The sequence below is a fragment of the Lissotriton helveticus genome, chromosome 12 (assembly GCF_964261635.1).
Source record: "Lissotriton helveticus chromosome 12, aLisHel1.1, whole genome shotgun sequence".
Lineage (NCBI taxonomy): Eukaryota > Metazoa > Chordata > Amphibia > Caudata > Salamandridae > Lissotriton > Lissotriton helveticus.
In genome coordinates this window covers 699136291-699148902 of record NC_136073.1, presented here as the reverse complement: position 1 = coordinate 699148902, position 12612 = coordinate 699136291, and the positions used below count along the sequence as shown (strand labels likewise).

General features: G+C 46.9%; 1 protein-coding gene across 7 annotated transcripts in view; it reads right to left on the bottom strand.

Annotated features, from left to right (window-relative positions):
- Positions 1-12612, bottom strand: part of CNOT1 (CCR4-NOT transcription complex subunit 1) — a 1826813-nt gene that overhangs the window by 1252806 nt on the left and 561395 nt on the right. For all 7 annotated transcript variants that reach the window (XM_078668607.1, XM_078668606.1, XM_078668608.1 and 4 more), the window contains exon 13: positions 7559-7799. In XM_078668607.1, coding sequence (XP_078524733.1) covers positions 7559-7799 — 241 coding nt within the window. The remainder of the gene's footprint in view (positions 1-7558; positions 7800-12612) is intronic.

Here is a 12612-nt window from a genome sequence, read left to right as displayed (position 1 = left end):
GGGGAAGGGGGGTGTCTTGGAGGGATCACACTTTTAAAACCCTCCATGAAGGCTTTGATTGCTGGTACTTTGAACAGTGAAAGGTGTTGCCTGTTTTGAAGGTATGCTGCTATAGCAGCGAGGTGTAGTCGTATCGAAGAGTATGCTAAGTTGCATCTTTGTAGATGCAGCAGGTAACAATGTTTTGTATGGAAGCATCCAATGGGTTGATTTGGTTATTGTTGCAGTAAATAACAAATCTCTTCCATTTAGCTGCATTGCACGCTCGTGTAGTTGGTCGTCTTGCCTCCCTAATGATGTTCATGCAGTCCGGAGGCAAGTTAAGGTATCCAAACGAAGACTTCAGGAGCCAGATCGCTAGGTTCATCTGATTGGGATCTGGGTGTCAGATTTCTCCATGGTTCTCAGTTAGAAGATGGGGTGCGAGGCACAGTCTTTGATGAGGAACTACTGAAAGTTCTAGGAACGTTGTGTACCATGGTTGTCTCGTCCATGTGGGAGCAACTAGGATTAGTGTGATTGACTGTTGCCGCAGTTTGCGTGCCACCAGCGGAATCAGCGGTGCTGGGGAAAAAGCGTACGCAAATCTGCCTGACCAGTTCATCCATATCGCATTGCCCTGTGACAACGGATGTGGGAACCTGGCGGCAAAGTACTGGCATTTAGAGTTTTCTTTTGTGGCAAACAGGTCTATCTCTGGGTGACCCCACTCTTTGAAGAATGGCTGGAGAACTTGGGGGTGAATCTCCCATTTGTGTAGTTGTTGGCTGTGCCTGCTGAGCGGGTCTGCCATCTGATAGTCCTTCCCTGGAAAATGTTCTGCTAGGAGAAAAATGTTTTTGGGAATTGCCCACTTCCATATGCTTTGTGCCAGGTGGGACAGCTGTGGAGAGTGTGTTCCTCCCTGTTTCTGGATTTAGTACATTTCGGTCATGTTGTCCGTCCAGATCAACAATCTTGCTGTACAGGTATTTCTGGAATGCTTTCAGGGCTAGGAATATCGCTAACAACTCTAGTTGGTTGATGTGCAGTTTCTTTTGTTTGGTTGTCCAGAGCCCTTGTACTGTGTATTGAAGGAGATGGGCTCCCCAGCCTGTCAGTGATGCGTCCGCTGTTAGTACTAGTTGTGGAACCGGCTCTTGGAACAGTCGCCCCTTAGAAAGGTTTTGTGGGTTCCACCACTGCAGAGAGTTGTGAGCGCGACTGTCTACAAACACTAGGTCTTTTAGTTGTCCTCGAGCCTGGTTCCACTGCCGTGCTAGGCATTCTTGTAATGGACGCATTTGAATTCTGGCATGGGGGGACAATGAATATGCAGGAGGCCATCATGCCTATGAGCTGCATGAAGACTCGAGCTGGCAGAGTGGTGTGGCAGAAATTTGCGAATGAGCATCTGCATGCTGGCTATCCTTGCTGAGTTTGGGTATGCCTTTGCCACAGAGGTATCTATAGTGGCTCCCAGATATTGTTGTGTGTGGGATGGTTGCTGATGCGATTTTGGGGTAGTTTATCGAAAACCCTAGGCTGTGTAGCAGCTGAAGTGTTTGAGACTTGCGTCTTGCACATTGTTGGTACGATTTCGCTTGTATTAGCTAATCGTCAGATACACATGGATGTGTTGCCTTCTGAGATGTGCTGCTACTGTCGCTAAGCATTTTGTAAACACTCTTGGAGCCGTGGTTACCCCGAAGGGCAAAACCTTGAATTGGTAGTGTTGACCTTGTATTGTGAACCTGAGATATTTTCTGTGAGCTGGATGGATGGGTATGTGAAAATATGCATCCTTGAGATCCAGTGTTGCTAGGAAGTCTCCTTGTTGTAGTAACGGGAGCACTTGCTGTAGTGTGATCATATGGAAGTGCTCAGACAGTATGTACTGATTTAGGGGTCTGAGGTCCAATATTGGTCTGAGGGAACCGTCCTTCTTGGGAATAAGGAAGTATAGGGAGTATACTCCTGTCCCTTGCTGGTGGAAAGGGACTGGCTCTAGGGCCCTTTTTTTCCAGCATGCATTTCACCTCTTGTTGGAGCAGGGTGATGTGTTCTTTGGACATAGGACGGTGTCTGGGTGGAATGTTTGGTGGTGTAGAAGTGAGTTCCAGGCAATACCATACTGGATAATTTCTCTAACCCACCTGTCCGTGGTAATTGCGTGCCAGACAGGTAGGAACTGTTGAAGTCTGCCTCCGACCGGTGTTAGGTGGTCTGGAGGTAGCGTGATGAAGTCACTGTTTTGTGGCAGTGGAGGCTCGTGTTATTGCCTCCACGTGCTCTTCCCTTATTATTGTTGCCCCTATAACCTCCTCTGTTTGAGTTTTTGGTGAAGGAACCTTGTGTGTTGCTCTTGTATGAAGATGACGTTTGCGAGGCATTGCCTCAGGTGGTTGCCCTGTATGAGGAGCATCGAAAGGAGCCTCTATGTTGCTGAAACTAATGCCCCCATTGACTTTGCGGTTTCTGTGTCCATTTTATCTAAAATGGTGTCGACAGCAGGGCCAAATAGAAAGTCCTGATTGACTGGCTGGTTAAGAATGGTGGACTGCACCTCGTTCTTAAAGCCGGAAATACGCAGCCATGCATGTCGGCGTAGTAAGACGCTAGTGTTAATAGACCTGGCTGCGGTGTCTGCTGCGTCAAGCGCACATTTGATGGAGGCGTTTGTAATGTATTTTCCCTCCTGTATGAGGTCATCAGCTTGTGCTTTAAAAGGCTCAGGTAGGTGTTGCATTAAGCTTTGGAGCTGGTCATAGTGTGCCCTGTCGTAACAAGCCAGTAGAGCTTGTGTATTTGCAATCCTCCATGAATTGGAGGCTTGTGCTGCTACCCTTTTACCAGAGGCCTCTAGTATCTTTGATCTTTATCGGGGGGAGGTGCTTCCCCCGGTGTCTGTGAGTTGGCCCTTTTACGTGCATTAGCCACTACCAGCGAGTCTAATGGTAATTGCCCTCTGATGTAGGTAGGGTCTGTAGGGGCTGCTCTATACTTTTTCTCAATCCTGGGATTGATTACTCGTGCCCTGGCAGTATCTTTAAATAGGTCAGGTGCGTGTTTTAACACTCCCTTTAACATGGGAAGGGTTCCGACACTTTTCTGTAGTAGGGAAGGTGTCAAATAAGAAGTCTTCTTCGACAGGGTCATTATGCATGTCTACATTGTGGTACTGCGCTGCCCTGTCTATTAGTTGGTTGAAGACAATGGTGTCATCAGTAGGTGACGGCTTAGTTGGATAGGAGGATACATCAGGGATGGGATGGGTGTTGTAAGGGTCTGTTGGCTCCTCCCATGGTTCATCTTGTGGGTGGGGATCTTGTGGAAAATCATAGTCAGGCTGTGGATCTTCCCCTGTGTTCCCCTCATTGTCCCCGTGGTGAGAAGGAGAGTAAGGAGTAGTAGGCATAATAGGATAGAAAGGGATGAAGGGTCTAGAGGGAGAAGTCCCAAAGTCCTTCTTTAATGGAATAGGGGAATGAGAGCCAGTGTCCAGTGGCCTCTTCTTCCTGTACAGGATTGTGACTTTACCAGTGTCTGGATTAATATATATTTTTTCTTGGTCGTCTGATGGATCTGGGTGGAAGAGTTCTTACTCTACAGTCCTTGGTTGTGTTTTTGACTTTTTTGGGTCGATAACACCTTCTGTTTCGACGACTTTTGGTGTCTTATTGCTTTTCTTCGGCTCGGGCCCTTTCCTCGGGTCGTCGAGTGATTTGGGGTCGGCCGGATCTTTCGGTTCGACACGTTTCTTGTGCTCGACAGGCTTTTTTGGTTGGCTGTCCTTTGCCGAGTCGATGGTTTTTTTTGGGATCGACTGGTGTTTTCAGAGCACTTGTTTTTGGGTTGATCGCCTTCTCCGGCCAGGTTACGGGCTTCGGTACGGCACCCTTTTTGTCGGCAAACTTTGCCGGGTCGACTGTTTGGTACAGCGGGCTAGTTCGGGTCGGCGACCTTCTTTGGTTCGGCGCCCTTCGGCTGTGTGTCCTTGTTCGGTTCGACTACCTTTTTGGGGTCGACGCCTTTTAGCTGAACGGCCTTTTTCGGGTCGACACTCTTCTTTGGCTCTACGCTTTTTGGTTGTACGGCCTTTTTCGGGTATAAGCCCTTCAGGTCGACAACCTTCTTGGGCTCTGGAACCTTCTTAGAGATGACTGTACTTGGCCCTGGGGTCTCAGAAGGCATAGGTTTCGGTTTAGATTTCGGAGCCGAGCCAGATGGCGGGGCTGGCAAAACTGTTTTCGGATCTTGGCTAAGGCCTTTTGGCGATGCCTCGACCGGAGCCTTCGGTAACGGGGTAAGTGGTGTCGGGGGCAGTGTACTTACGATTTGCCCCGGTGGGATCTCGTCATCGGAGTCTGAGTAGTCCTCGATGGTGACAATCTCTAGGACTGAATCTGGAGCTTCCGGTAGTTCTTGGTCATCAAAGATGTTGTCCGGTTAGGGTGCCTGTCACTGCATCTCTTGCCTACGGCCCGTCGAAACCGTATCATTTTCTTCGACCGAAACTGGGCGCAGGCTGGGCAGGTTTCTTCCTTATGGTCTGGTGAAAGGCACTTGTTGCATAATGAGTGTTTGTCAGTATGTGGCATTGTGGGCACCTTTTGAACGGGCTTCTTTCCATCGACAGCAGGCCCACGTGGCGTCGAAAAGGCCCAACAGCCCGCGTCGACGACCGAGTCGAGATGGAAAGCTTGATCGAGTAAAGAGGTACCGAGCGAGAACAATACAGTCGAAGGCCTTTTGTTCTTTAGAAAAGTTTTGTTTCGATTCCGAAGTTGGAGTATAGGAGTAACATCCGAACCCAATGGCGGAAAAAAACAATCTGAGGATGGAGAAGATGCCCATGCGCACTGTAGTCCAGGGGAGGAGTCACCTATCTAGTGATACTTCGAAGACTTTCAAAACAACAAAGTGCAATCATCCGGACCCAACACTAGGCGGCGATCTATGCACAGATATGAATTCAGCAGCCCACATGCCTCGAACACTAGGATTACAGGTAAGTAACTTATCCGTGCCAGAAATCTGCAACCGGAGAGGCTACCCTTTTCCCTGAAGCGTCAAACAGCTTAGATTTTTTATCTGGGGTTGGAGCATCTCCTGTTTGCAAATTGGCCCACTTGTGTGCGTTGGCCACCACTAAGGAATCCAATGGTAATTGGCCCTTTATGTATGCTGGATGACATTGCTTATCTATCCTAGAGTTAAGGAGACGGGTCCTGACGGGGTCATTAAACATATCGTCCACATGCCTGATCATACCCTTGAGCATGGGAAGTGTGTGTGAGGACTTGTGTGCTACTAAGAGTCTCGGAAAGGAAATACTCTTCTAGGGATTCCTTTTGGAATTGAACCCCATGCTAGTTAGTTCTACCCAGCAATTCTATATAACCTAAACTGTCGTCCGGTGGAGAGGGCTTGGTAGGGTACAGGTCAGGATCATTCCCTGTGGGGGAATTGGTGTTTTAATTTGTCCAGAGGTCTGGGAGTATTGGTTGAAAATCCCCATCATCCTGATCTTCAGGTGTATGTGGTGTGAACGTTCAGGTGAAATCATTAAAGGTTGAAACTAAGGGGAAGGAGGAGATGGAAGGGGAGGAGAAGGATTAGTACCAACACTTTTCCTTTGAGAATATGGTAGGCCATCTTCTGTCTCAGGTTTCCATTTTATTGTCAGTTTTGTGGAGATATGTCCAGTAGTTGGGTGGATATATAGCACCCTGTTTGGGATCCGGCATTGTAAGTCAGCGCATCGAAATGTTGTTCTTTAGATGGAATTGGCACACCAGTTTGTTTCGGTGCCGAAAGTTTCAGTGCCGGTGTTTTGGATGCAGAGGATTTAGGATCCAAAAACGTTTGGCATGGAAGAGGGCGAGGAGCCTGTTCTTGGCTTCGATCCAGTAGGTTTAGGCTCAGAACCCATTTTTGAACAGCTCTGAGCGGAGCCGGAAGGCTTTTGGATGTGTTTTGGTGCTAAGCAGGAGGGCGGGCGTCAAACATGTTCTTGGTGCAGACCGTGGCCCGGAGGCGGGTGTTGGACCGGAGCCTTCTTCCTGGGCTGAGGTTGACTGTGGGGCACGGGGGGTAAGCTGCCCTTGCGGAATGTCTTTGTCCCAGTCTGAGCCGTCGTCAGAGATGGGGTCTTGTTCCTCCTTGGCTCCCATGGAGTCTCCGGCCTTTTGTTCCAAATCCTCTCCAAAGAGGTCTGGAATGGAACTTGTGTGTTGGCTTTGTATATCGAGACATCAAGTCAGACGGTCTTAGAGCGTCTTTTTCGATCAGAAAGCCTTACATGTGTCGCAGTCCTGTTCTGTGCTCCGGAGACAAGCACAGGTTGCACTCTTGGTTTGAGTCGGTGCGTGGATACTTCGCGAGGCACAGAGGTCAGAATTTAAAGAAGTCAGTTCCATCCGCTGCGTAGCAGACCAATGCGGATAGGCAAGACGGCCTTCCATGAGCTACTAGATCGAAAGAGGGTTTTTTAAAGTAAATACGATACGTAGAGAATGAGAGTGTGATATAAAACACCATCGGTGGTGAGTGTCTTGTGCACCGAAGGATATCGAAGGGAATGTCGAACAGGAGCGCAGCAATTCATGTTCAAACTGGATGGCAGAAAAAAATAATCTAACAATGTAGTTGATGCCAATGCGCACCATCACTGAAAGGAGTTGTCACCTACCTCGTGACTGAAAAGATCTCTTCTAAGAAAAACTTGCAAACATCCGTACCCAACACTAGATGGCAGGAGTATGCAAAGCATGTGATCTAAATCTCACATGCCTCAAACATTTCTTATCTAGGTAGTTCAAAGTGCATAACACTATCGTAGAGTGATCGCTTTGCCTGGAAGAGTTGAATAGTCAGCTGGTAACAGTAGAAAACAATACAATGAGAAGTACTTGATTCAAATCCCATAAAATTAGTGACAGACGTTTTACTTTAATAAGCTGTTGTTTTAAGACTACTCTAGGTGAGCATTTAACTTTTTAACATGGGCAATATACTTTCTCACTTAAAAAGTCATCCCAAATTAAAGTCAATTTAGGCTCTAAATATATTTTCTTAGCATAGCCTTAAATCTCGTGTGAGAAAGGGCATCAATAGATCAAATTGATTTAGTTTTTGAAAACCGGGCAGTAACCTGGTTGAAAGAGTGCCAAAACTTCAGTGAGAGCAATACCCTTTTGTCCTGCATGTATCAAACCTCTCGAGCCAGCAACATTTGACTCATTGCATGCTTCTGAATGCTAGAAGTCCCGTTAAGGAAAAGGTATTAGATATTTAAAAGGAGAATTCATGGAAATTAGTAAAAGAACACAGTATACTGTGTAATGCGGTTGTAAACAGACTACAATTAAGTGGAAAACACGCTGGTTAGATCATTATCTTACCCTCTTTCCACTTAAAAGCCACACATCTGGCTTCCCTAATCACAAATCAATTACACAGAATTTACAAGTGGTAAAGTATTAGATTTTTTTCCCCCCCAACTTTCAAGTCATCTAATCCTACAAATACATTTCAGACAGGGCTTTTCAATGAATAATAATTTGATAATGCTCACCTGTCCATGCCAGGCGTAGTGCAAAATGATGGCAGAGTTGGGGTGGTTGCCAAGGAAAATTGGCATCAAGTTTGAGATGAGTTCATGCCTCAAGGTGTGCCAAGATGTGTTGATCTGTAGTAAGGCCAATACCAGCATATCTGGGCAATGTTTGATGGGAAAGCTGAAGAGTTGCTTGACCTGCTCATACTGGCCAACCTCAGCTAGCCGCAGCAGAGACTCGATCAGGTCCAAACTTTTCCTAGATTAGAAAAAGTGAAAAAAAGTAACTCGCAAAAGAATATCTATTTTCTTTTATGCACTTTGTACATTGAGACTGCAAGAAAAAAAAGCACTGAAATGTATCAATTCTGCTGTTCAACAGGAAGCTATAAGGAAATACCCAACCTAAGTTTGAAAGGGCATAGCTTATTAACATACTGGAGAGTTCACGAATGCCATGTGAAGAACATACTATCAGTACATAGCCATTAAGCCTGAAAAGTCCTAATGCTACTTTGGGGCAACAAGAAAAGTAACTTATAAGTTCCCCATCGAAGTATCCCCACTGGCTATTCACCACAGCTAGCTAGGGCCGCCATGTGAAATATTAAGACTACGTTTTTCATGTCATATCTAAACCTAAAGATACAAACGATGAATAGTTTTTCAAAACTTCTTGCACAGATGATATGTACAGACAATCATTTATAAACTAGCCACTCTTGTAAGATAAAACGAGAACCGGTGCAATAGTCTTGGGTGCATAGAAAAATGTAAAATAAAAATAAGTTCATACAGGAAGCTTCCTGTTACTCCATCTACTCCATTGTACACTGGGAATAATAGGTCATTGGGGGTTTTGAGAAGGGATGAGAGGGTTGGGTTGCTAGCTTGTCCATATGACTAAAGACCACTAAGGTAAAAGTCCTCTTCATGACGGAGGTGATTGGCTGACACAGCCACCAGCTGCTGAAATGCCCCACAACGTTATATAGCTTACATGTAGCTTTGTTTAGAGCAGACTCCAAGAAAGGGTGAACCTGAAGGTGATAATTGTGAGACATGGCGGCATTTATGGTGAATCTCGGGCTACGGAACAGGGAGATTGCAGCCGAAGTGTGGGCTATGCATTGCTACATGCCGGCATTCTTAAGCCAATCATTAAGATAAGACAACACACGTGCTACAACTTCTTAGATGAGAAGATACCACTGGTGGACTTGGTGAACATCACTGGGGCACTTGTGACATCCAAAGTGTAGTACTTTGAAGTAGTAGTAAAGTCCATTTAACACAAAGCAGAGGTAGCATTGTTGGACGGAGTTGATGGTTATGTGAAAGTAGGAGTCCTTGATGTCCAACGCTGGAGCAGCAGCTGATATCCTGCAGGATTGTCATGTGGAAGTGTTCTAACAGGATGCATTTAAGGAGCACAAGGGAGACCTTCTCCTCTAAAATGACTATGTATAGAGAGTAGACACCTTTGCCCTGGGGGTGAGAGGTACCTTATCGTGCCATAAGAAATAACCTCTTCCTGGAGGAGAAGATATTCTCTGCTGAGGGTAAGTAGGACGCTGGATTTCTGCAGAGGTGGTCACACCTCCCCAGTCCAGGAACAGCCATCTGTGGCAGAGGAGCTTCAAAGGCCTTGCTACCTTTGTAAAGCGACCCCTAGCCTCTTCTGCTATCAGGAGCAGGCCCCCTTCCTGCATCCTCTGCTTTTTGGGTGAAGACAGTCAAGAGAAATTAGCAAAGCCCAGGTGGGGCGCCCACCTCTGCCAACCCCACCCCTCAAGGGGGAGAGGCAAGGTGAAGCCCACTATTCAGGGCCAGCCATCTTGCAGATGGCAGGCACTCTACAATCAGGATTGTGACCACTCCCCCACCTGGAGCAAGTACACCAAGGGTGTAGTCTCCCTAAGATCAGTAGTCCATTGGCTACTGACCTCGAGACCCCTAAAATGCCCCCTAATTTCCATATGTAGGGGGCAGCACTGAACAAAGAAAATATTTTCCTGCAATCTACGAAGGACGGAAGATTCCCAGTAGAGGAGACTGCAGAGAAGAACGGACTTGTCCTCAGCCCTACCGGCCTGTCTTCAGTTTCCAGAGATCCTGCAACAAAGGTTGCCTTGTCCTGCAACCAGCATCCGCCATAAATATTGGGAGGACTGACTGCCTTCAACAAAGACCGGACCGCCTGTGAACTGCTGCTCTGTTCAAAAGAAACAGCCAAGAAAGACTGAGCCTGCTGAGGACAAAGAAACCAGATGCCTGGAGCCACCACTGCACCCAAAGCCTGTGCCCCACCAGTCCCAACGAGGTCCCCCAGCGCTCCAGAGTCCACGGCTGGTTGACCACTCCAGGACTCCAACGTCACCTGCAGCCTGTGCATGGACATTCCCGCCAACTGCGAGTGGCCCGTAAGGTAAAATTAGACCTCAAAAGACACCCCTGCATCCAGCCACCATGCACCCTGGAGAAGAGAACCAGCGGTGCACCTACGTCCCCGAGCCCTCCAACTTACCTGGCCAGCTGTTGGTTCCTCTCAGAAGACTTCCTGGACAGAGCCTGCAGCCAAAATTTAAAACCAGCAACTCTCTGAAAACAGGGCACCCGACACCAAAACAGCACTCTTCACCCAGCTGCCCCTGTGCAGCTGTGGGTGTACCTTGTGTGGTAACACGGATCCCATTTGCCCTCAGCTAAACTCCAGGAGATTTGCTCCCACAACCGTGTGGCCTGCTTGTGAGCAGCCACCAACAGGAGGCCCACTCTCCCCTATTAGATAACACTGGGCCTCAAAACTGCACCCAACCGCAATAGTGCTGCTGAGGGTATTTTAAAAGTGCATCTGTGACCCCTGGAGGAACCATGGTTCTAACCCCAGAAAATCAACTCCCAAACTTAGTACTTACCATTAAACAGATATCAGTTTTCTCCCGTAGGACTGTATAAAATATTTTTCACAGAAGAGTAGTCAAAGTGTGGAGTTGGTTTGTATGAAACCTTGAAAGACTGCAAATGTATAAAAATTAATTACTTGCCTTTGGTATAGGAAATGTCCCAGTGCGATATCTAAGCAAATCACACGGAGTAGAAAAAGTAACTTAAAAAGTAATCTGAAGAGTAACATATAAAGTAATCTCAAAAGGAACTAAAGTAATTTTGACTGTTAACTTACCTGTAAAGAAACCAATCGCATCAAACTGCATTTCAATTGTATTTCAACTACAATACACCTGCAGAGTATTTCTCTTACCTGACCCTGCCTTGGTTCAAGAAATAGACCAATTTGTTAGTATAAAATATTATTTTGAGTTCAGTCTGAGTGTGTGACATTTCTTGCCGAAGTCTGTACAATAAAGGCTTAACACTACCCTCTGATAAAGCCTTACTGCTCGCACACATTACCACAAAATGAGTAAAAGGTATTATTTACCTGTGCATCTGCCTACATTGGGGTTCCACTGAACACTGTGGACACTACACCTTAATTTTGTGTAGTCTATACATAGCCAGTTCTTACAGGGTGTGTGCATGGGGTGAAATGTTGGAGAAGGGGGTGACTACTGCTAGGCAGTAGCTGCAACATACAACAGCGAGAGCCCACTAATCTGAACTGATCAACTCTGAGAAGGGAGGAAATAAAAGCACACATCACAACCCCGAAAGGCGACGTATGGATTGGGGAATGTGTGGTAGAGTGGTGTGAGGGTCTATGGGTAATCCCATGTTTGGAGGTAAATGTACCTATACGAGGACCTCCCCTACCCCTGCAAGCACATTTGGCTATTGCCTCCGACATGCATGTGAGGTTGCTGCCTCCAGAAGAATACCCTAGCTTGGAAGGCACTAATCGATTTTGTAATGTCTGTGCCGTTTATTTTCAACAACTCCTCAAACCTGAGGCCCAAATGGGTGTTCCCCCATCAAAAGGAAGAGAATGCTGTTTGATCACTGGTGTAAATACCAAAATTCAGAACTAGGAATGTTGTCAGAGGTCGAAGCTAAAGTTAACCCTCAGGGAGTCTGTGGTTGCAGCATTGAGGGAACAAAGAACGCTGATGTTGGAGATTTCCTTGGCCTTCTTCCTGAACTTCAGGGTAATATTCAACCGGCTCATGCACCTCCTACCACTGAGATCCATCATAGTGAGAAAAAAGCCCTACTGAGTTACCCATGCACCAGTGGGTAACTGCCCTTAAAGGCCTTTTGCCAACTGCGTCAAGCTTCTTGATCTATCAGACAGGGGGGCATCCATCACCTGTGCCATGAACCGACGCCCATGTACAGGCGATGTGGACCAAGGAGCTTGAGGGGACAGTCTGATATAGACAGGGACGCCGGAGGAGGGCTGTAAGAAAGTGCTCTTTCTTTGCATAGTTGCCCCCACTTTTAGCCAAACTGCTAATGTACTTTGAGTGTGCCTAGGGTTCTTCCCAAACAGGTACCCAGGGCCTATGTTCTTTCCCTAAACTGCATTAAAAACAAAACATAATTGGCACTCTTTGGCCACATAGGTCAGTCCCTTGAAAACGGTACCATAAGTACCAATGGCACTGTGGCCAGGGAAGGCCTCTAAGGGCTGCATCACTTATTGTGCCACCCTTAGAGGCCCTGTACTTTTACACCCCCACACTGCCATTGCAGGCTGCGCGTTTTGCTGCAGAACAAAGTGAACTGTCGACATGGCAAGCATCCTTGTTTGCCATGCCTACAACCCACTGCCCTGGCATAGATCAGTCACCCCACAAGCTGGGTGCAATGTACCAGTAGTGAGGGTACAGGTGTTATGAGCACTGTACCCCTACAGTGTCCAAACCAATTCTTTGACATTGTAAGTGCAGTAAAGCCAATAAGAGCATAAGGTGCTGGGAGTTTGTCATTACTGTAGGAAGCTGGCTCTGTATATATTATACCAAAATGAGGTATAGTGTGCAGAGTTCATTGGAACCCCAAAGGTAGGCAGAGGTAAGGAAAATGCTACTTAACAGTGTGCATCTATTGTTGGCATGTAGGGCTGCAGAACCACACACTATTGCATTAGATCACCATCTGGTTGTGGGCCC